This window comes from Entelurus aequoreus, linkage group LG15 (genome assembly GCF_033978785.1).
Source record: "Entelurus aequoreus isolate RoL-2023_Sb linkage group LG15, RoL_Eaeq_v1.1, whole genome shotgun sequence".
NCBI classification, from domain to species: Eukaryota; Metazoa; Chordata; class Actinopteri; order Syngnathiformes; family Syngnathidae; genus Entelurus; species Entelurus aequoreus.
In genome coordinates, this window is record NC_084745.1 from 46,274,079 (window position 1) to 46,296,239 (window position 22,161).

At 39.9% G+C, this 22,161-nt stretch overlaps 2 protein-coding genes across 10 annotated transcripts in view; one reads left to right on the plus strand and one right to left on the minus strand.

Annotated features, from left to right (window-relative positions):
- Positions 1–8,838, plus strand: part of lmbr1 (limb development membrane protein 1) — a 76,654-nt gene extending 67,816 nt beyond the window's left edge. For all 3 annotated transcript variants that reach the window (XM_062021637.1, XM_062021639.1, XM_062021638.1), the window contains exons 16-17: positions 6,839–7,000; positions 7,075–8,838. In XM_062021637.1, the coding sequence (XP_061877621.1) occupies positions 6,839–7,000; positions 7,075–7,160 (248 nt within the window). In that variant the 3' untranslated portion in view covers positions 7,161–8,838. The remainder of the gene's footprint in view (positions 1–6,838; positions 7,001–7,074) is intronic.
- Positions 1–22,161, minus strand: part of rnf32 (ring finger protein 32) — a 282,695-nt gene that overhangs the window by 53,667 nt on the left and 206,867 nt on the right. For 6 of the 7 annotated variants that reach the window (XM_062021648.1, XM_062021647.1, XM_062021642.1 and 3 more), the window contains 3 exons: positions 20,048–20,156; positions 14,356–14,523; positions 12,788–13,002 (listed from right to left, as the gene is read on the minus strand). In XM_062021648.1, the coding sequence (XP_061877632.1) occupies positions 12,793–13,002; positions 14,356–14,523; positions 20,048–20,156 (487 nt within the window). In that variant the 3' untranslated portion in view covers positions 12,788–12,792. The remainder of the gene's footprint in view (positions 1–12,787; positions 13,003–14,355; positions 14,524–20,047; positions 20,157–22,161) is intronic. The other variant, XM_062021649.1, reaches the window with a different exon arrangement.

Genomic DNA, 22,161 nt, shown 5'->3' on the forward strand with positions numbered 1-22,161 from the left:
TACAGTGACTCACGGGAAGCTTTACAACTGATCAACAGGTTCTGCTTTGTGACGCTGAATAGATGAAAAGGAATCCGTGAGTGCAAAAGAAAAAAGAAAGACCCGAAACTATAAATGGGGATTTGAATGGTTTTGTGCACGTCTGTGGGAAATGTGCACTGACAAAAGTGTCGAAGCGCGTCACGCTACATGCTTGACTTCACAACTTTTTCGGTAATGCTGTTGTTTTTATCATTAGCGCCATCTACAGGACGGTAGAAGAACATTAGTGAGTTTAGCACAAGTAGAATTCAGCCTGTTTGCATGCATAACGAAGGCTGTGTCTCAATTCGCACACTTAGGGCATGATCTACTCAGGTCCCAAATAACAAGCGCTAAACAACGTGTGCAAACTACAAAATTGTGTGTACTATTAGTAGGCACATTATGGGTGCAATTAATGTGCAAAAGTGGTGCAGATCTCCCTAATTAAATGAGGTTTGTGCGTGTTTTTGCGAGACACTCATTACATTGACCGTGGTGTTTCAGTATGTTGTGGAACATTAAGCACAGAACTATCATCTGTACCACCTTTCCTGGATATATATATATATATACACCATATTTTTTGGACTATAAGTCGCAGTTTTTTTCATAGTTTGGCCGGGGGTGCGACTTATACTCAGGAGCGACTTATGTGTGAAATTATTAACACATTAGCGTAAAATATCAAATAATATTATTTAGCTCATTCACGTAAAAGACTAGACGTATAAGATTTCATGGGATTTAGCGATTAGGAGTGACAGATTGTTTGGTAAACGTACAGCATGTTCTATATGTTATAGTTATTTGAATGACTCTTACCATAATATGTTACGTTAACATACCAGCCACGTTCTCAGTTGGTTATTTATGCCTCATATAACGTACACTTATCCAGCCTGTTGTTCAATATTCTTTATTTATTTTAAATTGCCTTTCAAACGTCTATTCTTGGTGTTGGGTTTTATCAAATAAATTTCCCCAAAAAATGCAGTGCGGCTTATATATGTTTTTTTTCCTTCTTTATTATGCATTTTCGTCCGGTGCGATTTGTAGTCCGAAAAATACGGTAAGCACAATCTAGACAACAGAACATATTTTTAGCACGATGAAAGTGCTCTGTAGGAGGCGCCGCAGTGTTGTGATGGTGCAGCTAGATTTGTTTCCCTGTATGAAAATCAGCAGAAACTAAAACAAATCAATTGAATGTGTTTTAATCAGCCTCTTAAGTCATAGTGCAACTGTAATTTAATACCATATCATTGTTAAATAGACAATATGTCTAATGTTTTTATATTTCTGACGCACAAAAACAGAGAATTTTCTCTCCATCTTCTATCATTGCACCGATCGCAGCCGTTTGTGCGTAACTGTGTCAGTTTGAAAGTACCTTCCCAAACATGCTAAATATAGATGCAAAACAGCAGCCATCAACAGTTTCAGGTAGGGCTGGGCGATATGGCCTTTTTTTAATATCTCTATATTTTTAGGCCATGTCACGACACATGATATATATCTCGATATTTTGCCTTAGCCTTGAATGAACACTTGATGCATATAATCACAGCAGTATGATGATTCTATGTGTCTACATTAAAACATTCTTCTTCATACTGCATTAATATATGCTACTTTTAAACTTTCATGCAGAGAGGGAAATCATAACTAAGTCAATTTAGCAAAAGTGTATTTATTAAACAGTTATTAAGCAGTGGCACAAACATTCATGTCATTTCGAAAACAAAGTGCAAGATTGTCAGAGACATTTTAAAACAAGCTATGAGTGCACTTTTGTGCATGATGTCACTAAGACGACTTTTTAAAACAATACTAAATTAAAGTGCACTTTTTGTACAGAACGCCACTATAATAATATAAAACAAATAAAGTGCACTTTTGTGCATGATGTCACACAAGATATTTCAATAAGTGTCAAATAAAAATGAGCTGCATAGTAGGAAATCAAATAGTGTATGTCCTTCACTATGTGGTAGGTTCCTGCGGACGTTATCTCCTTCCGTTGTTGACTATTTTTTTCATTCGGTGTTGATGTGGAAATGGTTGCCTCTGCATTTTGTTGGTGTGGCACCGAACGGAGATGTTGACATGCGGAGTAAGCACTCTACATTCTCTAGCAGGTGACTTTTCAAATGATGCTACATATTAGCAGTAATGCTACTTTTTGTAGCAATGCCACACTTGACAAATTACGGTTGCCTGTTCGACATATTCCCGCTTGAAGCCAAACCACCGCCAGACGATGGACCCCCTGCTGTTTTTCCTGGGAATTAATTCTTCCTTCATTTGTATCCAGATTCGCGCCTTCTTTCTCTCGTATTACCACTCGCACCACAGCTAACGTTACCCATGCTGTTACCTCTCTGCTCCGCGAGGGCGTATACGTATGTGACGTATGTAAGAAGGTGCGCTTGTTTTATGTCTCTGTGAGAAGGAGAGACAAGAAAGAGTGAGAAGAGCCTGTAGTGTAATGCCCGCAGCTAAAAGCAACTGCGTGAGAACGTATACTCGAATATCACGATATAGTCATTTTCTATATCGCACAGAGACAAACCCGCGATATATCGAGTATATCGATATATCGCCCAGCCCTAGTTTCAGGCTTATCCTATTGCGGCTGCTAAATGATTGTTTTCATTTCCCCCTCGCAGTATTGTGGGCATTCTTATGATCAGCATATATTCTGCATATACAGCACATGAAGACAAACATGCTAAATGAATTGTACTCGCTATTTTGCTCATTTAAAGTAGCAGGAGAGTGGAAAAAGAAGTTGACTTGATAAGCTTAATTGTGTTTCATTGTATCCATTAAAACCAAAGCCTAGTCTATAAAATCTGCTACACCTCCCTGATACCGAAGTACATGTCAAACTACTTCCTTAACGTAAATGACCGCCATAACCACAACACCAGGGGGTGCTCCACTAACCACGTTAAACCCAGATTCCGAACTAACAAAGGTCTTAACTCATTCTCTTTCTATGCCACATCAATGTGGAATGCGCTCCCAACAGGTATAAAAGAAAGGGCATCTCTATCCTCCTTCAAAACCGCAATAAAAGTTCACCTCCAGGCAGCTACAACCCTAAACTAACACCCTCCCCGGATTGCTAATAATCAAATGTAAACAATCAAATGCAGATACTTTTTCTTATGCCTTCTGATCTCTCTCTCTCTCTCTCTCTCTCTCTATGTCCACTACTTGATGTCCATATCCTCCCCCCCTCCACACCACTGATTGTAAACAATGTAAATAATTCAATGTGATTATCTCGTGTGATGACTGTATTATGATGATAGTATATATCTGTATCATGAATTAATTTAAGTGGACCCCGACTTAAACAAGTTGAAAAACTTATTCGGGTGTTACCATTTAGTGGTCAATTGTACGGAATATGTACTTCACTGTGCAACCTACTAATAAATGTCTCAATCAATCAATCAATCAATCAAACCATATTCAATTGCATTTACAATCCGCCAAGTATGTGAAAATACCATCTAAACATCACAAAATGCCACAAATTCAGTCAGCCATTTTAAATATTTCGGTACGAACGTCCTCGGTAGATTGACGTCACTGAAATTAAACTTCTGCACTCTGGCCATGGTACAGTCATACTATTTATAGAGGTGTGCTGTCTATCATTCACAATCCCTTTACATCTTTTTTTATGCATTCTAAGTCATAAATAAATACATAAAAAGTCTGTCAGTAAGGGCTCTCTATCCCGCCCACAAAACCCTCTAAATAATCATCCAAAACCCGCCAACAATCCACTTTATACATATCGGGACCTGAATATTAACCAAATGTTAGCGATGTTGTTATTATAAGCGCTAACGCAGATAAACTATTGTTTAGCGGCTGATTGGTAACACAAAGCTTAGGAGCCTTCTGCAGCTTTACTGTGAGCTGGCAGCCATGTCCTGCTGCTCCCGCATCATGGCGTCAAAGTTATTCCAGATTATAGATCATGCCTCTCATCTGGATATTAGAAGGATTTAGCCATAAATCTAGAAGCTGTTTATCTGTGACATTAATTTCATACCCGTAGATGGACACACACACACACACACACAACCGAAGACAGTGTCTGCAGGGAGACTTTTCCTTGTTAACCCTTCGTGTGCATCATGATTATTTCTTCATAAAAACGGGAAGATATGGACATCCTATCAGTTGTCATCACAGTGAGAGCAGATATTGTACAGTAAGCTATCATTTTATTATGCTTGTAGTTTGTATTTCTTGTTTAGCACTTAGCAATACTGCTACATGATGCTTAGTGTTTCACTAAAGCGGAGTCTGTTTAGCAGAGCTTCTAACATTCATTCTTCTTATATTCAGGATCAACAATATAAGGTTCTGGATCATCACTTTTACCAAAGTAATCGTTGTTGACTCTCGCAAAGTCTGCATGATTTGAATTGTTGTTGATGGGGAAGGGATCCACAATTCCTACCTCTACGTCACGCGACCATGTGACTGGCTAGCTCATTATCTCTCATAATAGTTTGGGAATCTCTGTGAGATTGATACTATTTTGATCATATCTACATACCGTTTTTTTTGGACTATGAGTCGCAGTTTTTTTTCATAGTTTGGCCGGGGGTGCGACTTATACTCAGGAGCGACTTACACTACCGTTCAAAAGTTTGGGGTCACCCAAACAATTTTGTGGAATAGCCTTCATTTCTAAGAACAAGAATAGACTGTCGAGTTTCAGATGAAAGTTCTCTTTTTTTGGCCATTTTGAGCGTTGAATTGACCCCACAAATGTGATGCTCCAGAAACTCAATCTGCTCAAAGGAAGGTCAGTTTTGTAGCTTCTGTAACGAGCTAAACTGTTTTCAGATGTGTGAACATGATTGCACAAGGGTTTTCTAATCATCAATTAGCCTTCTGAGCCAATGAGCAAACACATTGTACCATTAGAACACTGGAGTGATAGTTGCTGGAAATGGGCCTCTATACACCTATGTAGATATTGCACCAAAAACCAGACATTTGCAGCTAGAATAGTCATTTACCACATTAGCAATGTATAGAGTGTATTTCTTTAAAGTTAAGACTAGTTTAAAGTTATCTTCATTGAAAAGTACAGTGCTTTTCCTTCAAAAATAAGGACATTTCAATGTGACTCCAAACTTTTGAACGATAGTGTATGTGTGAAATTATTGACACATTACCGTAAAATATCAAATAATATTATTTAGCTCATTCACGTAAGAGACTAGACGTATAAGATTTCATGGGATTTAGCGATTAGGAGTGACAGATTGTTTGGTAAACGTATAGCATGTTCTATATGTTATAGTTATTTGAATGACTCTTACCATAATATGTTACGTTAACATACCAGGCACGTTCTCAGTTGGTTATTTATGCCTCATATAACGCACACTTATTCAGCCTGTTGTTCACTATTCTTTATTTATTTTAAATTGCCTTTCAAACGTCTATTCTTGGTGTTGGCTTTTATCAAATACATTTCCCCCAAAAATGCGACTTATGCTCCAGTGCGACTTATGTTTTTTTCCTTCTTTATTATGCATTTTCGGCCGGTGCGACTTATACTCCGAAAAATACGGTACTCCTAAACTTCATAAATCAGATATATATGATAACGTTTCAATATAAAGGCAACTTGTTTTTCCACTTTACTGGTAACTTTAAAGACACACAATCCTCATCACACAAAAGCTTAATAGATCAGCTGTGCGTGTGCTATCAAGTTTCACTTGTTAAATACATGCAAACCTTTAGTAGATCAGGTCTTTAGTGTCTTTTGAGTGCGAGCACATTGAGAAGTACGCCAAAATGCAGTACACCGACAGTACTCAGATGTTGCACTCAAAATAATAAGTACACAGTAATGGACACTCACCACCTTCAATAGTTGTCATCGTGGCTAAGTAGCAGAAGGTAAGGAATTAATTTGCAATAATGGATATTAAGAAGAAGGTAAATAATGCTAACATTTCCTTTGACACTGTCACAATTTGGGTAGAAGTACGTAGCATTATTGAAGTGTACTGACCAAAGTATTACATTCCAAAGCTTGATTGTGTGTGGAGCACTGTGTTCGCCCATGCTCCACCTCGCTAATACCACAACAGATGTTCTCACATGAACAAAATCAAGAAAAGAAATTGATGAGAAGCTGACCACGGTATCGGCTGAGGTCTGCCATCATCGCTGCCCAGTGTCTCTTCTTTGGCAATTTAGTTAAAGGTCCTCGATGCCTTCCAAGTGCTTACTGTGGCTGTAAATACATCTTTTTGACACTGACTCCATTAGCCAATCAATTTGACCACTGAAGATGTAACAGGAGATGCAGAATGACGTCTTCATTCTCATTTCTGTGTTGAGATGATCCAAAGCAAATGTAAGTTCTGCAACAAAGTCCTTGATAAATGGAGCTGGCAAGGCCAGCAGCGTGTACTAATCACATGTCCTCCATAAAACAATTACGTCCAACTTTGGTGGCTTCCTCTGAACACTTGAAGGGTCCCGTGTGATTGGATCCACCAAGATGCATCAGCATTTTGAAACCGGGGAAAAGAGGAAGAACCACACCTTAATCTTTGTGAAGAGATGAGTCGTCCTGCAAAACTGCAGTGCTTAGTCATCTGCCAACTCGCCCATTTCCAAAGCGCTGCAGAGGTTGTTAATTACGTCCCAACATTCCCAGAGTTCCAGGCTGCTTGATGCTGCCTTTTCACCACTCAAACATAGGCTTGTTTATCATTTGCCTTTTTCTAATGAGCGTCCACTTCCTTCCCAGGCATTACCAGGTTTGATCTGTTGGGAGATTTTGGGAGATTCAACTGGCTGGGAAACTTTTACATCGTCGTCTCGTACAACCTTCTCTTTGCCGTCGTGACCACGCTCTGTCTTGTCAGGAAGTTCACCTCGGCCGTACGAGAAGAGCTCCTCAAGGCCCTGGGTAAGTTGGTCAAAGTGCGCAGTGACAAACTGGAAGGTTTTGGTGATGCTGCGTCTTATGTCTCACCTGGCCAGGTCTGGATAAATTGCAACTGTCATACAGCCCTACAGACCCTGAGTCTGGGAAGCTCTCAGCCAACGGGCATCAGAAAACTTTGTGAAAGTATGGGGTCAACATGCACACAGCCAAGGGAAGGAGAGGTTTCACAGTACAGCCGCTGAAAGGTGAAAGGGATTGAAGGGGAACTTAATAAAGCCGGGCAGTGTCTGGCAGATGCTGCAAATAGAGGCTGAGAGCCATTTTGCTGCGTGACATTCCATTCCCTGGGCCTCGGACGGGAGCTGGGATGGAGCCAAGATGTGATGGCTGCACTTACTCCCTCAGCTGTGCTTCTAGCAACCACCTGTGCTACACACTGCTCCTCTTTTCTGTCGCGTTTTCACCAAGCACACTTCAGGTTCATCATTTAACCGACAAAGTTGTACTCAAGTGTTTTGGTTCAGATAAGGGTCGGGTATTTAGGGAATCTTTCAAATGGAACTCAGCTGAGCAACACCACTTGGTGAAAAGAAGGCATTTTTTGGTTTTATCTGATTGTTTCAGAACGTGTGTCAACCTTTCCACTGGACAACACTGGACCGGACCGGCTCGGCTCGGGTCGACTCCATTGCCTTGAAGTCCGCTTTTCACTTCAAAATAGTCTTTGGTAAAATGTACAAAGCCAAGCTATAAAAGTTATTGGACAGTACAGCAAAGTACAATACTAATGCTAACTCTCACTCCTATTGACTATGTACTGGAAACAATACCTTTGTTTTAGGGAGTGTCCTGCAGCAAGTAGGGCGGTGCAGTTGGAAATGTCAATGAGGCTGATGTCATTAGTTACAACTTTTAGGTGCTCCACATTTAAACGACTCCATTAGACAGGAGTTTGTGTTCACATTTTGCTTCCGCACCTTGTTTAAAAATAGGGTTAGTGTAAATATTATGTACTCATGTACATATGTTTGATAGCCTCTTTGTATTCTCTGAAAGCCAAGTTTTCCATCAGCGCACACAAGCAATGTGTACATATTAGTTGTTGTGAACAACTCAGTCCAAGGCCAACAATCTCAGAAGGTCTGCTTAAACTGGCATCAATTGATCATCTTCTCCACTGTGATGTTGTTGGCGTGCAGAAGTACCTTAAATGCCTTAAAGGACGCGCTCAATGTTTAAGTTGTTTCCTTTTAGTGTGGTTTTGGTCCCCAGGTAGTTCCACTGTGATGCTAGACGCACACATGGCTGTTGTCATAGAAACATGTTCATGTTGTGTGTTCTCATATGGAAAGGTCAAAAGGCAAAAACAAGAAGGCTCATTGTTTGCTTTGTATTAGTTACTTTTCCTTTCTCGATCGGGGCAATGAATATGCAGAATATGTTTTCTTAAATCAACCTCATTAGATGTCAGTTACCATTGTGGAAACCAGAACAGGACCAAAGATCTGATTTTATTGATGGATAGATAGTTCGACATTAAAAGACAAGCTTTTTGTTCCACTGTTTGTTAGATTTAGTCCATCTGATTGTGTCCCATAACAACAAACTACTATTATGTCATTTCTAGGGATTCTTCTTACAAAGAGGACTGCGCGGCACCTGTCAGGGAAGTTGGTGTTGGCCGTGTTCTTTCGATCCGGTCATTGTACCTCAAATGTAATATCACAGTCATAAGCTGTGAAGCAGCTCAGTCTCTGCATGTAAGCTATTTGGGTACATGTTTTGTGAATGTATTTTTTTTAAACAGTTTCTCAGTTTGTGTCTTTTTTATGTTGGTGTGTTTGCAAATAAAAGTTACAACATAACTTTTTTGGTCATCATTTCTGCATAAAATACATGGCAGTTTTTGGTAGAAACAAAGGGAACCTGGCAAATTTACCTTGGCATAAAGGTTAGCATCACTTCATCCAAACTAGCATAATATAGGCCAGGGGTCGGCAACACGCAGCTCTCAAGCCGCATGCAGCTCTTTAGTGTTGTGGCTCCCTGGAGCTAATTTAAAAATGTATGAAAATGTAAAAAGATGGTGAAAAAATATATTTTTTGTTTTAATATGGTTTCTGTAGGAAGACAAACGTGACACAAACCTTCCTAATTGTTAGAAATCCCACTAATTATATTAAACATGTACCGTATTTTTCGGACTATAAGTCGCAGTTTTTTTCATAGTTTGGCCGGGGGTGCGACTTATACTCAGGAGCAACTTATGTGTGAAATTATTAACACATTAGCGTAAAATATCAAATAATATTATTTAGCTCATTCACGTAAGAGACTAGACGTATAAGATTTCATGGGATTTAGCGATTAGGAGTGACAGATTGTTTGGTAAACGTATAGCATGTTCTATATGTTATAGTTATTTGAATGACTCTTACCATAATATGTTACGTTAACATACCAGGCACGTTCTCAGTTGGTTATTTATGCCTCATATAACGTACACTTATTCAGCCTGTTGTTCACTATTCTTTATTTATTTTAAATTGCCTTTCAAATGTCTATTCTTGGTGGTGGGTTTTATCAAATACATTTCCCCATAAAATGCGACTTATACTCCAGTGCGACTTATATATGTTTTTTTCCTTCTTTATTATGCATTTTCGGCCGGTGCGACTTATACTCCGAAAAATACAGTACAATTTACAGTAATCCAAAGAGGTTCACTAGGTCTTCAAAAAATTATGCAATTAGTTTTTCTTATAGCCAGACCTGTGTGTTTACTTCAATACCGGACGGTTTTGGCTACAACTGTTGCCTTCCTCAGAGGTTGTCACGTAACAAATTGCTTGTACAACTTTTTACAACGCTGCCACAGAAAGACGTATTTTATGCCACTACTCCTTTGTCTCATTTTGTCCACCAAACTTTTTATGCTGTGCCTTAATGCACGAAGGTGAGCTTTGTTAATGTTATTGACTTGTGCTAATCAGGCATATTTGGTCAGTGCATGACTGTAAGCTAATCGATTGCTATCAGGCTATTTAGTAGAGGTGGGAATCTTTGGCCACCTCATGATTTGATTAACAATCGATAATTGATGCAGTTTTACATTTCTTTTCAGTGCATTTGTAATAAGAAATTCCCATCATATTTATTAAATTCATGGAAATGTGTGCAAAACTGGAACATAAGTGCCCTATAATAAAGGAGCTGGCTCACTGCAGTCAGCCAAATTTGAAAACTGCCTGTATTACTTTATTTACAATAAATAAATCGATTATTGACATTTACTAATCGATTTTTATTATCGTCCATGTTCGAATTTCGATGCATCTAACAATCTATTATTTTCCTCACCTCTACTTAGGCTAGCTAAGTAGAGGTGGTTCTTAACCTTGTTGGAGGTACCGAACCCCACCAGTTTCATATGCGCATTTACCGAACCCTTCTTTAGTGAAAAATAACACTTTAGTATGGGGAACATATTCTAAGTAACAAAGACTTAATTTAGAGTTTTTTGGTTAGGGTTAGGGTTAGAGCAGGGGTGGGCAATTAATTTTCACCGGGGGCCGCATAAGCAACCCGAGCACTGCTGGAGGGCCACACGACAATATTTAAATTAAATTTTGCTCAATATTATTTTTGATATACCGTAAGATAAATAATAATGATGATAATAATAATAATAATTAATAATAATAATAATAATTTAATTTAACCTAACTTAACTTTATACAAAAGCAGATTGCTTTTGATGGTCACTTTATCCTGCATTATCCAACATTTTTCCCCATCAGATTTGGACAACCATCTGTTGTTAAAAATAGTTTTTAATCATATTTATTTGATATTGTTTTTTATATTGGTTTTATATGTAATTGTTTTTTCTTTTTATTCAGTCATTGGTGGAGCTAAGGATAATATTTGAATATTGTTTGTAATATTATTGTGCAGCACTTTGGAAACATTTTGTTGTTTAAATGTGCTATATAAATAAAGTGGATTGGATTGTCACACCTGCCAGCTTGTCCCTACACGCATTTACCTCTGTGAACAAGTCATTACCTGTGCTTGTCTCTTTAATTGACTGCATCAGAGCTCTTATCCAAAGTTAGCGAAAAACAGTCCAAGTCTCCGGGCATTATCAGCGCAACAAAGTCCAATAAGCACTCCTTAATAAACTCTCCGTCAGAAAACGCCTTACTTTTTCTGGCGCTTTTGTGAGAAATGACGAAACTTGTCCTGACGGCTGCATCTCTGGGGGTGTGAAATATGGCACAAAGTCCTTGTTGGGTTCGCAGTTTTACCATCAACGCATCAGCCTCCCTTGCGCGCGCTTCATCAGACATATTCCGGTATTTTCCCTCGTGTTTCTTCGTGTAGTGGCGATTAAAATGATATTCAAACACAGCAACCTGTGTACCACACATTAAGCACACGGCTTTATCATTAATTTATGTAAAGAAATACTTGGCAGTCCATCTCTTGTTGGAAACACGCCAATCCTCATCAACTTTTCTTTTTTTAGCGTCTCATCACTTGTCGCTGTGCACCTGCACTCACAGGTTCCCCCCGGACATACGGCATAAATAACACATTTCAAAATAAAAGCAGCACAGTTGTATTGCGCGCACGACATAGATGTTTTTTAAACTTTATTTTGTAATTTGTAATTGCGCCGTTCAATTCACTCACGATCGCACACGCGCATACGTCCACACGGAAGTAATACAAATAACGCTTTTCAAAACAAAAGCAGCACCGTTGTATTGCACACTCGACATAGATACTTTTTTAAATTTATTTTGTAATTTATGATTGGCCTCACGCGGGCCGGACAGGGATGCGCAAAGGGCCGGATGCGGCCCGCGGGCCGTACAATGCCCAGGTCTGGGTTAGAGGGTTAGGGCCAGGGTTAGAGGGCCAGGGTTATAATAAGGCCATGCCGAATAAGGCATTACTAAGTACTTAATGACTAGTTAAGAGCCAATATGTTACTAATTTGCATGTTAAAAAGCAACTAATTAATGGTGAATATGTTCCCCATACTAAAGTGTTACCATGTTTTTTACTGGTGCACAAAATGAACCGTTTATGAACATCACCTTGTTCAAACAACAAAACCTGCAAATCAGTGTGACTTCTGCTGTTGCCGTATCCGTAATACGCCGATAGGTAGAAGTTTTTATTTACACGATGAGTCGGGTGTGTCTTGACCTCCGCCGAACCCCTAACCCGACTCACCGAACCCCTAGGGTTCCATCGAACCCAGGTTAAGAACCACTGGGCTAGCTGTATGTACATATTGCATCATTATGTATGTAATATTGACTGCATTTCTGATAGTTGTTTGTGTGCCGTTACAGACCACAGCAAACGTTACCCAGCTTGCAAAGATTGTAATAAATCCATTAGAAGAAGACAGTTTCCTTTAACTTGGACACACACATCTAAACGTTTGGCCATTCTAAGCCAGTCATTTTCAGACGTTATCTCACCCTCCGAGAAGCCTCTGTTTTACTAATGTTGTAAAAATGTGTAGAATAAATATTACATTTCAACATTTCTGTCAACAAAGATTTGCGTCAGCCTGCGACACATTTTGATAGTGGGCTAATATGCTAATAGACACATCATGTGTTGCCTTCATTATAACACTTATATAAGGCTTTTAAGTTTTCGCGGCTTCAGACAGATTTGTATTTTTATTTTTGGCCCAATATGGCTCTTTCAACATTTTGGTGCTACAGGCTAACACAATCGCAATAAGTGGTTATCAGTGAGATGTCCATAAACTGTGTCTACCTGGTTCAGATGAGCTTTTTGTAGTACGTGGACCTGCAGAGAGGGCATGTGGCTCTACCAGCCACAGCGAAGGACTCAAAGGCATCCAAACAGCGCTGGTGGAAAATGTGCGAGCAGGACAACATCACTGAGCGTCTCCCTTGATGGAGGCTGAAGTCGGGCCCGCACAGCCCCGTCAGGCAGATGGCACAGTCGCCGGTACCCCGCTGGGTCACCTGTTCACACGTGAAAATATGCAGTAATTATTAGGGATGTCCGATAATGGCTTTTTGTCCACTGTTACCCAAATAACAAGCCCTGGATCACCAGCCAGCTAAAGGTGCTGCTAAATAAAAAGAAGCGAGCCTTCAGATCCGGTGATCGGGACGAGTTGAAGAGGATTCAGTGGCAGCTCAGAGTTAATCTTCAAGAAGGGAAAGATGCCTATAGAAGGAAGCTTGAAGCTAAACTCCAACAAAACAACACTCGTGAGGTTTGGAAAGGTATGAAGGCCATCACAGGCTTCAACAATAAAGCCAAACTGCTGGATGGGGGTGCAGATAAAGCCAACGAGCTGAATTTGTTTTTCAACAGATTTAGCAACGCACCCCTTACTGGCCCTCCCCCCACTACTCCTGTTCTCACACCTCTACCTCCCCCTCCTTCTCTTTTACCTGCCACATTTCCCTTGTGGATCATTAAAGTTTGTCTAAGTCTAAGTCTTTGCCAATTTCCGATATTGTCCAACTCTTTAATTACCGATACCGATATCAACCAATACCGATATATACAGTCGTGGAATTAACACATTATTATGCCTAATTTGGACAACCAGGTATGGTGAAGATAAGGTCCTTTTAAAAAAAATAAAAAAATAAAATAAGATAAATAAATTTAAAACATTTTCTTCAATAAAAAAGAAAGCAAAACAATATAAAAACAGTTACATAGAAACTAGTAATTAATGAAAATGAGTAAAATTAACTGTTAAAGGTTAGTGGACCAGCAGCACGCACAATCATGTGTGGTTACGGACTGTATCCCTTGCAGACTGTATTGATATATATTGATATATAATGTAGGAACCAGAATATTAATAACAGAAAGAAACAACCCTTTTGTGTGAATGAGTGTAAATGGGGAGGGAGGTTTTTTGGGTTGGTGCACTAATTGTAAGTGTATCTTGTTTTTTATGTTGATTTAATTTTAAAAAATAAAAAAATAAATAACCGATACCGATAATAAAAAAACCAATACCGATAATTTCCGATATTACATTTTAAAGCATTTATTGGCCGATATTATCGGACATCTCTAATAATTATCATTGACACTGCAGATTTATTTTTCTATCAGCAAGCAGCCTATCACCCACTATCTCCACTAAAGGAGCACGGTGGTCTTTTTATTTACAATGTCGAGGCCAGCACATTTTCTCATGGAAATGTCAAAATGAACTTGGTGCAGTATTGATTATGTGGATAAATTAATGATCTCTTGTCACGCCCGGGCAAGCGTGAAGGCGTCATGGATTAAAAAGGTTAAGACGGAGGCAGGAGGCTTGATGGTGTGCGATGATGTTTCCTGACCTGACTGCGTATGCGCTCCCAGTCGTCCTCCTGAGGCTCCGACACGTACTTTCTCTCCAGCTGCTGGAACACTCGCCGGCTCGATGACAGCAAGCGGTCGATATCGCTAAGAAAAGCCTCCACGTCGGTATGATGGTGTCGCACAAAGCTCTCGTTCAGCTCCAGCAGCTAAAGGCAACAAACATGTTACTGGCACAAAGCAGACATAGGATGCAGCCGTGTGCTTCATCAGGGCTAGTTATCTTCTTGTGTTTGTTATGGTGGCTGATCAATACCTGCACAATATCCACTCACAAATTTGGGACATGCTCTGCGATTTTCCTTATACCATTTCAGACATTTCCGTAAAGGTACATGAAAATCCGCCTGTCACCTTTTGAGCCATCTATAGCGGAATGAAAGAAACCTCTCGTCAGTCACCCACTCTCTTTGTCTCTGTGGGGGGCGACAGGACCGCTCGCACTGATGCACACAGAAGTAGAGGCTCGTAACCGGATCAGTCGCAAAATGTAATCACTTGTTTCGCTTCCCATTTCGTACACTTCCTGAAAGTTTCATGAAAACCCACCCATAGGATTTTGAGATATTTTGCTAAGTAACTGACAACCAGAGGCAACGATTACATAACCTCCTGGCAGAGGTAATTAGTAGAAATGTCCGATAATATCGGTAGTCCGATATTATCGGCCGATAAATGCTTCAAAATGTAATATCGGAAATTATCGGTATCGGTTTCAAAAAGTCAAATGTATGACTTTTTAAAACGCCGCTGTGTACTCGGACGTAGGGAGAAGTACAGAGCGCCAATAAACCTTAAAGGCACTTCCTTTGCGTGCCGGCCCACACACATAATATCTACGGCTTTTCACACACACAAGTGAATGCAAAGCATACTTGGTCAACAGCCAAACAGGTCACCCTTAGGGTGGACGTATAAACAACTTTAACACTGTTACAAATATGCGCCACACTGTGAACCCACACCAAACAAGAATGACAAACACATTTCGGGAGAACATCCGCACCGTAACACAACATAAACACAACAGAACAAATACCCAGAACCCCTTGCAGCACTAACTCTTCCGGGACGCTACAATATACACCCCCCCCCCCCACCTCACCCTCCTCATGCTCCCTCAGGGAGAGCATGTCCCAAATTCCAAGCTGCTGTTTTGAGGCATGTTAAAAAAAATAATGCACTTTGTGACTTCAATAATAAATATGGCAGTGCCATGTTGGCATTTTTTTTAATGGCTTTTTGCCGATATCCGATATTCCGATATTGTCCAACTCTTTAATTACCGATATCAACCGATACCGATATCAACCGATACCGATATATACAGTCGTGGAATTAACACAATATTATGCCTAATTTGGACAACAAGGTATGGTGAAGATAAGGTCCTTTTTTTTTTTTAAATTAATAAAATAAAATAAATAAATTAAAAACATTTTCTTGAATAAAAAAGAAAGTAAAACAATATAAAAACAGTTACATAGAAACTAGTAATTAATGAAAATGAGTACAATTAACTGTTAAAGGTTAGCACTATTAGTGGACCAGCAGCACGCACAATCATGTGTGCTTACGGACTGTATCCCTTGCAGACTGTATTGATATATATTGATATATAATGTAGGAACCAGAATATTAATAACAGAAAGAAACAACCCTTTTGTGTGAATGAGTGTGAATGAGTGTGAATTGGGGAGGGAGGTTTTTCGGGTTGGTGCACTAATTTTAAGTGTATCTTGTATTTTTTATGTTGATTTAGGAATAAATAAATAAATAAAAAAAAATAAAAAAAACGATACCGGCAGGCCGATATTATCGGACATCTTTAATTTTTTTCCATAACTTGAGTTGATTTATTTTGGAAAACCTTGTTTACATTGTTTAATGCATCCAGCAGGGCATCACAACAAAATTAGGCATAATAATGTGTTAATTCCACAACTGTATATATCGGTATCAGTTGATATCGGAATCGATAATTAAGAGCTGGACAATATCGGAATATCGGATATCGGCAAAAAAGCCATTATCGGACATCTCTAGTAATTAGCTAAGTCATTCAGAGCATATCATCAAGTAAAGAAAAGCTGAAGAATATCAGACATACATAATTTTTTCTGATTTACAAAATGAAAATGACCAGTTTTAGTGCTAGCTAACAAAGGTGAACCCACGCTACTTTAGCATAAAAGCTGTGTTAGCAGCTCCACAAGACACCATGTGGTCTTAGGGCCTGTTTGCACATGTGCACTGCCTGCTTCTCCTCGCCAAGCTGTCACGCTGACATCAGGACCGCTTTACGGCCGGGCCCGGACGCCTAATTCAACAACTGTGAAGCGCTCAGGTAGAAGTTTTATGACTTTTTCCACAAACAGCGCGATGAACTTTGCTACTAGCGTGGACGTAGACGAACACACGAAGGGCGAGAGCAGTAGGAGTGTCTTATCTCCACGTCCCCCCCCCCCCCACACCCCTTAATGTGTTGACTCAGGGTCGGACCTAGGAAGCGGGCCAAAAAGGAAAGCCGGCCACAGGGATGAGTTGATAATGTGTAACTTGTTTAGTTGCAGGCATGTCTTGGTCGGCAGCATGCGGCTCAGAGCGCTCGAGCACCAACACGCCTGTTTGCTTTACAGTCAGCTAAGCAAACACCTTCAAGATGGCGTCCATCACAGCTGTCAGCAGCGTGTTGCACAGCATCGTCCACGGTGTGACAAAAGATACCAGAATGTCACGACCACCCACCACCGACTGACACTGGTGGGCGTGGCCTAATGCCGCGTCCGATTTAATTGGCTCCGTCATAGCCTTGGGTTTTGATTTTCCTCATGGCACCGCATTAAGTAAACACAAGACATGTAACCTCGCACACAAATCCAGAGGAAGCCAGCTGTGTCTGGTGGGCTCTGAGCGGGCCTCACTAGATGGCAATGTTTCCTTTCCACTACGACTCCATCACTCAACACGACGACGAGCCTCGGCGACGACGTGAGGTACACAAACACCGCACAACTACTTGAATGGATGAAGGAATAGCAGACCAGAATGGGAGCGTGGTGCTTTTGTGTGCAGTCTGGAATGTTCCATCTGTTTGACTAAAACACTAACTCTCTCCGTATTAGCAGACAAACAAGGAACGTTTCACAAAACATCAAAGCGGCTCCAGAGGGTCAACGCAGGTGAAGGTGTGTGTGTGTGTGTGTGTGTGTGTGTACTCGGGGTCAGAGAGTGCTTCTACATGACGCTTGCCTTGATTTGACCCAATAAGACACTCATGGCCTATTTGTCCAAAGTTTGTTACTCCAAGTGAAGTGAATTATATTTATATAGCGCTTTACATAGTGAAACCCAATATCTAAGTTACATTTAAACCAGTGTGGGTGGCACTGGGAGCAGGTGAGTAAAGTGTCTTGCCCAAGGACACAACGGCAGTGACTAGGATGGCGGAAGCGGGGATCGAACCTGGAACCTTGAAGTTGATGGCACGGCCACTCTACCAACCGAGCTATACCGCCCCAAGTCTCGTCTCTTTAATACTGAACGAATGAAAATCGCATTATTTTCCTTACTACTTACGTATAAAATACTACACGGTCTAGCTCCATCCTATCTTGCTGATTGTATTGTACCATATGTCCCGGTAAGAAATCTGCGTTCAAAGAACTCCGGCTTATTAGTGATTCCCAGAGCCCAAAAAAAGTCTGCGGGCTACAGAGCGTTTTTCCTTGCCCTGATGTGGGATCTGAACCGAGGATGTCGTTGTGGCTTGTGCAGCCCTTTGAGATACTTGTGATTTAGGGCTATATAAATAAACATTGATTGATTGATTGATTGATTACTCCTCAGCCGCCAATGTTTCAAATTAGTCCGTATCCTTCCGCTACGTAGCCAATATGGCAACTATTGATGGTAGTAAGTATCCATTACTTCACCCTCACCATTTTGAGTGTTCTAACGATGTGTTCCATTTCTACTGGGAAAGTCGTAATTTCTGAGGAATTTCAACTGGAACGCCCCTTGAGGTCAGATTTCCGACTCGGAAATTCGGAGCATTCTCACCACCTCCGAGTTGGTTTCAAAGATGGCTGCTTAAGATGTAAACAATGATATCCGCTTCCATAACATCCATTATTAGCACTTCTAAATCGGTTTAGTCACAGTAATCAGCCATAAACGATATATTGGTGGACGTTTTTAAATGGTAACGTCACTGTAGTGCAGTCCTTCAGGGAACATGCTTTTTTTGCCGTAGCAGAAAATGATGACGCGTATAATGAAGCACTTGGTTTCACTGTAACCACGATGGGAAACGAAGGAAGAGCGGTGGGTTGTTTTCTTTAATGTTAGTAAGCTTACAATGTTATGCAGTTATAACAATTTTATAGACAAATTATACTATTTATAGTCATGACGGAGAGTGGGGGGGGCATGAAATATTCTCTTCTTCCAAGAAGGGGCGTAACAGAAAATATTTGAGAAGCACTGCTGTAGTGTAAACTACATTTATTTCATGTGGTATGTTACGGTTTCCTCTTTATTTTTGAAGGTTGCAGAAAGAGTGCATATTTTCCCATAAATGATTTGTACTCAGACAAGGCAAGTAAATATGCTGTACCCCGCCATGCACCTAGCTCTACCCAGCTCCTTTGCTTAATAAAATGGCGTAGGATCCGCGTGACAATTTTCATAATACACTCTCTTGAGTGCACTTTCGGAAATCAACTGAAAAACATTATGAGCGGCCAGGCATGGAGGAGTTCATTTGCATCTGATAAGACCCGCCTTTCAAAGCAGCCCATTTTCAGAGACACTTGGAAAGCAGCTGTCAAGCACAAATTATGCAAAATCTTGACCAAAATACGACCATAACCTGTAATGTAGACCACAAGGAAGTGTTTTGAAATGTAGAATAAAAATCATAATTTCACCGCTTTAAAGAGGAACTGCACTTTTTTGGGAATTTTGCCTATCGTTCACAATCATTACGAAAGACATGGCGGATGGATTTTTTTTTCATGCTTTCTAACTTGTAAATACAAGTAAATAAAAGTTAGTTTACAGCGGAGCCAATGGGAGCTCCTATTTCGCCCATAAAATCCAATAAATAACCATTGAAAAAGCCAACAATAAGCCATTTACATTTTGTCTCGGCATCCTACTGACAGCAGACCTTGTACATTAAGTGATGTTTTATTATGTTTGTTAGCTCTCATGAAGTCTGTAGTGAGTAATAATCAGTGATGAAGAAAAAAAGGCAAACGTCATGCATTTTTTAAATTAATTCACCACGTATGTTTAAAATGATCAAAATACATCAATAATAAATGTCATTATAAATGTGCCCGTTACTACATTACATATATACTTACATCATGTACAGTATATACAACCTTAATGGAGGTGTTAAAATGTTTTTTAAGGGCTTTATAGGCTGAATTGCACAGCTTCCATAGGCTCCATTGTAAGTGAATGTTTGATTGCATTTATTTAATATCTAAAATCCCCCCCAAAAAAGAACACATCTATCGTCATGTCTCTCATAATAATTGTGAACGATAGGCAAAATTCCAAAAAAAGTGCAGTTCCCTTTTAGGTGGTGCACACCAGATTAGACTAGAAGCCAATGCAGACGCAATTAGGCTGATGATGTCATCTCCTTATAAAATTCACCTTTGCTGCATAGAATTTACGGCGCAGACGCTTGTCTTTTGGGCAGACGTTTCTCCGAATATTCCTGTACCACTTCCGTGCAATGTAGCCTCGCCAGAAAGCCTGGATTCTGCACACACAGAAATACAAATTAGATTTATTTGCAGAGTTGACAAACTTATAGCACAGTGATCTGCATCGTACTATGTCGAATACAGCGTTTTTGTACGACTCACTTTTTCAATCCATCCATCCATCCATTTCCTACCGCTTGTCTCTGGGTGTACCTGGGCGGAAGGCGGTGTACACCCTGGACAAGTCGCAGGGCCAACACAGATAGACAGACAACATTCATACTTACACTTACACACTAGCCAAACATGAACTTGTGCATAACAAACTAGTCATTTTGGATGGATGGATGATTGCAAAATAATCCACCATGTGGCCAAAGAAAGTAGCGTTTGATAGAGGTGAGAAACACCCTAAAGCACAGGTGTCAAACTCAAGGCCCGGGGCCAGATCTGGCCCGCCACATCATTTTATATTGTTCACGAAATAATATGTGTCTCGAATAAGCGTAGTAATAATAATAATAATAATAATGGATTAGATTTTATATCGCGCTTTTCTATTATTAGATACTCAAAGCGCTCACTTTCTTAGTCAATATACCGTATTTTTCGGAGTATAAGTCGCTCCGGAGTATAAGTCGCACCGGCCGAAAATGCATAATAAAGAAGAAAAAAAACATATATAAGTCGTATTGCAAATAGTTAATAATTCTATTCAATCGGGCAATTTCCCGAAGGCTTTTAAAACTGCAGTCATTAAACCTCTTCTAAAAAAGAAGAGCCTAGATGCCTCTGTTATCAACAACTACAGACCAATTTCAAATCTACCATTCATAAGTAAAATAATTGAGAAAGTTGTCCTCCAAAAACTAAATAAATTCTTGGCTTTTACTGGCTGCCACAACAACTTCCAGTCAGGAAATCGACCTCTTCATAGCACAGAGACGGCCCTTCTTAAAGTTATAAATGACATCAATCAATCAATCAATCAATGTTTATTTATATAGCCCTAAATCACAAGTGTCTCAAAGGGCTAAACACAGACTCTGGCAAAACTTCAGTATTAATGCTATTGGACCTCAGTGCTGCATTTGACACTGTCGACCACTCAATACTTTTGGACAGGTTGGAAAACTGGGTGGGGATCTCAGGCACAGTTTTAAGCTGGTTCAAGTCATATCTACAAGATAGGAACTATTTTGTTTCCATTGGTGACTTTGTATCAGAACCAACCAACGTAACGTGTGGAGTCCCCCAAGGTTCAATCTTGGGGCCGACTTTATTTAACATCTATATGCTCCCACTAGGACAAATCATGCAAAATAATAACATTGACCATCATTGCTATGCCGATGACACCCAAATCTATGTAGCGCTATCACCAAATGACTATTGCCCCATACATCTTCTGTGCCAGTGCATTGAGCAAGTCAAACACTGGATGTGCCAAAATTTCCTACAACTAAATGAAGATAAAACTGAGATAATTGTTTTTGGTGCTAAAAAAGAAAGGTTTAAAGTCGTCCATCACCTTCAATCACTGTCCCTGAAAACCTCAAATAAAGCCAGAAATCTTGGGGTTATTTTAGATGCTGATTTACATTTCGACAGTCACATCAAATCAGTAACAAAATCGGCCTACTATCACCTCAAAAATGTAAAAAGACTTAGAGGGCTCTTGTCAGCTCAAGACTTTGAAAAACTTGTACATGCCTTTATTACCAGTAGGCTAGACTATTGTAATGGTCTCCTTGCAGGTCTTCCCAAAAAAACTGTCAGGCAGCTACAGCTTGTTCAGAACGCTGCTGCTAGAGTTCTAACAAAGAGCAAAAAATGTGAGCACATTACACCAGTTCTTAAATCCTTACATTGGCTCCCTGTACATCAGAGAATTGATTTCAAAATCCTCCTGCTCACATATAAATCACTACATGGTCTAGGGCCCAAGTATATCACTGATATGCTCCCACTATATAAGCCCTCTAGATCACTAAGATCTTCTGAGACCAATCTGTTAGCGGTTCCCAGAGTAAACTCAAATCAAGGGAGAGCATCATTCAG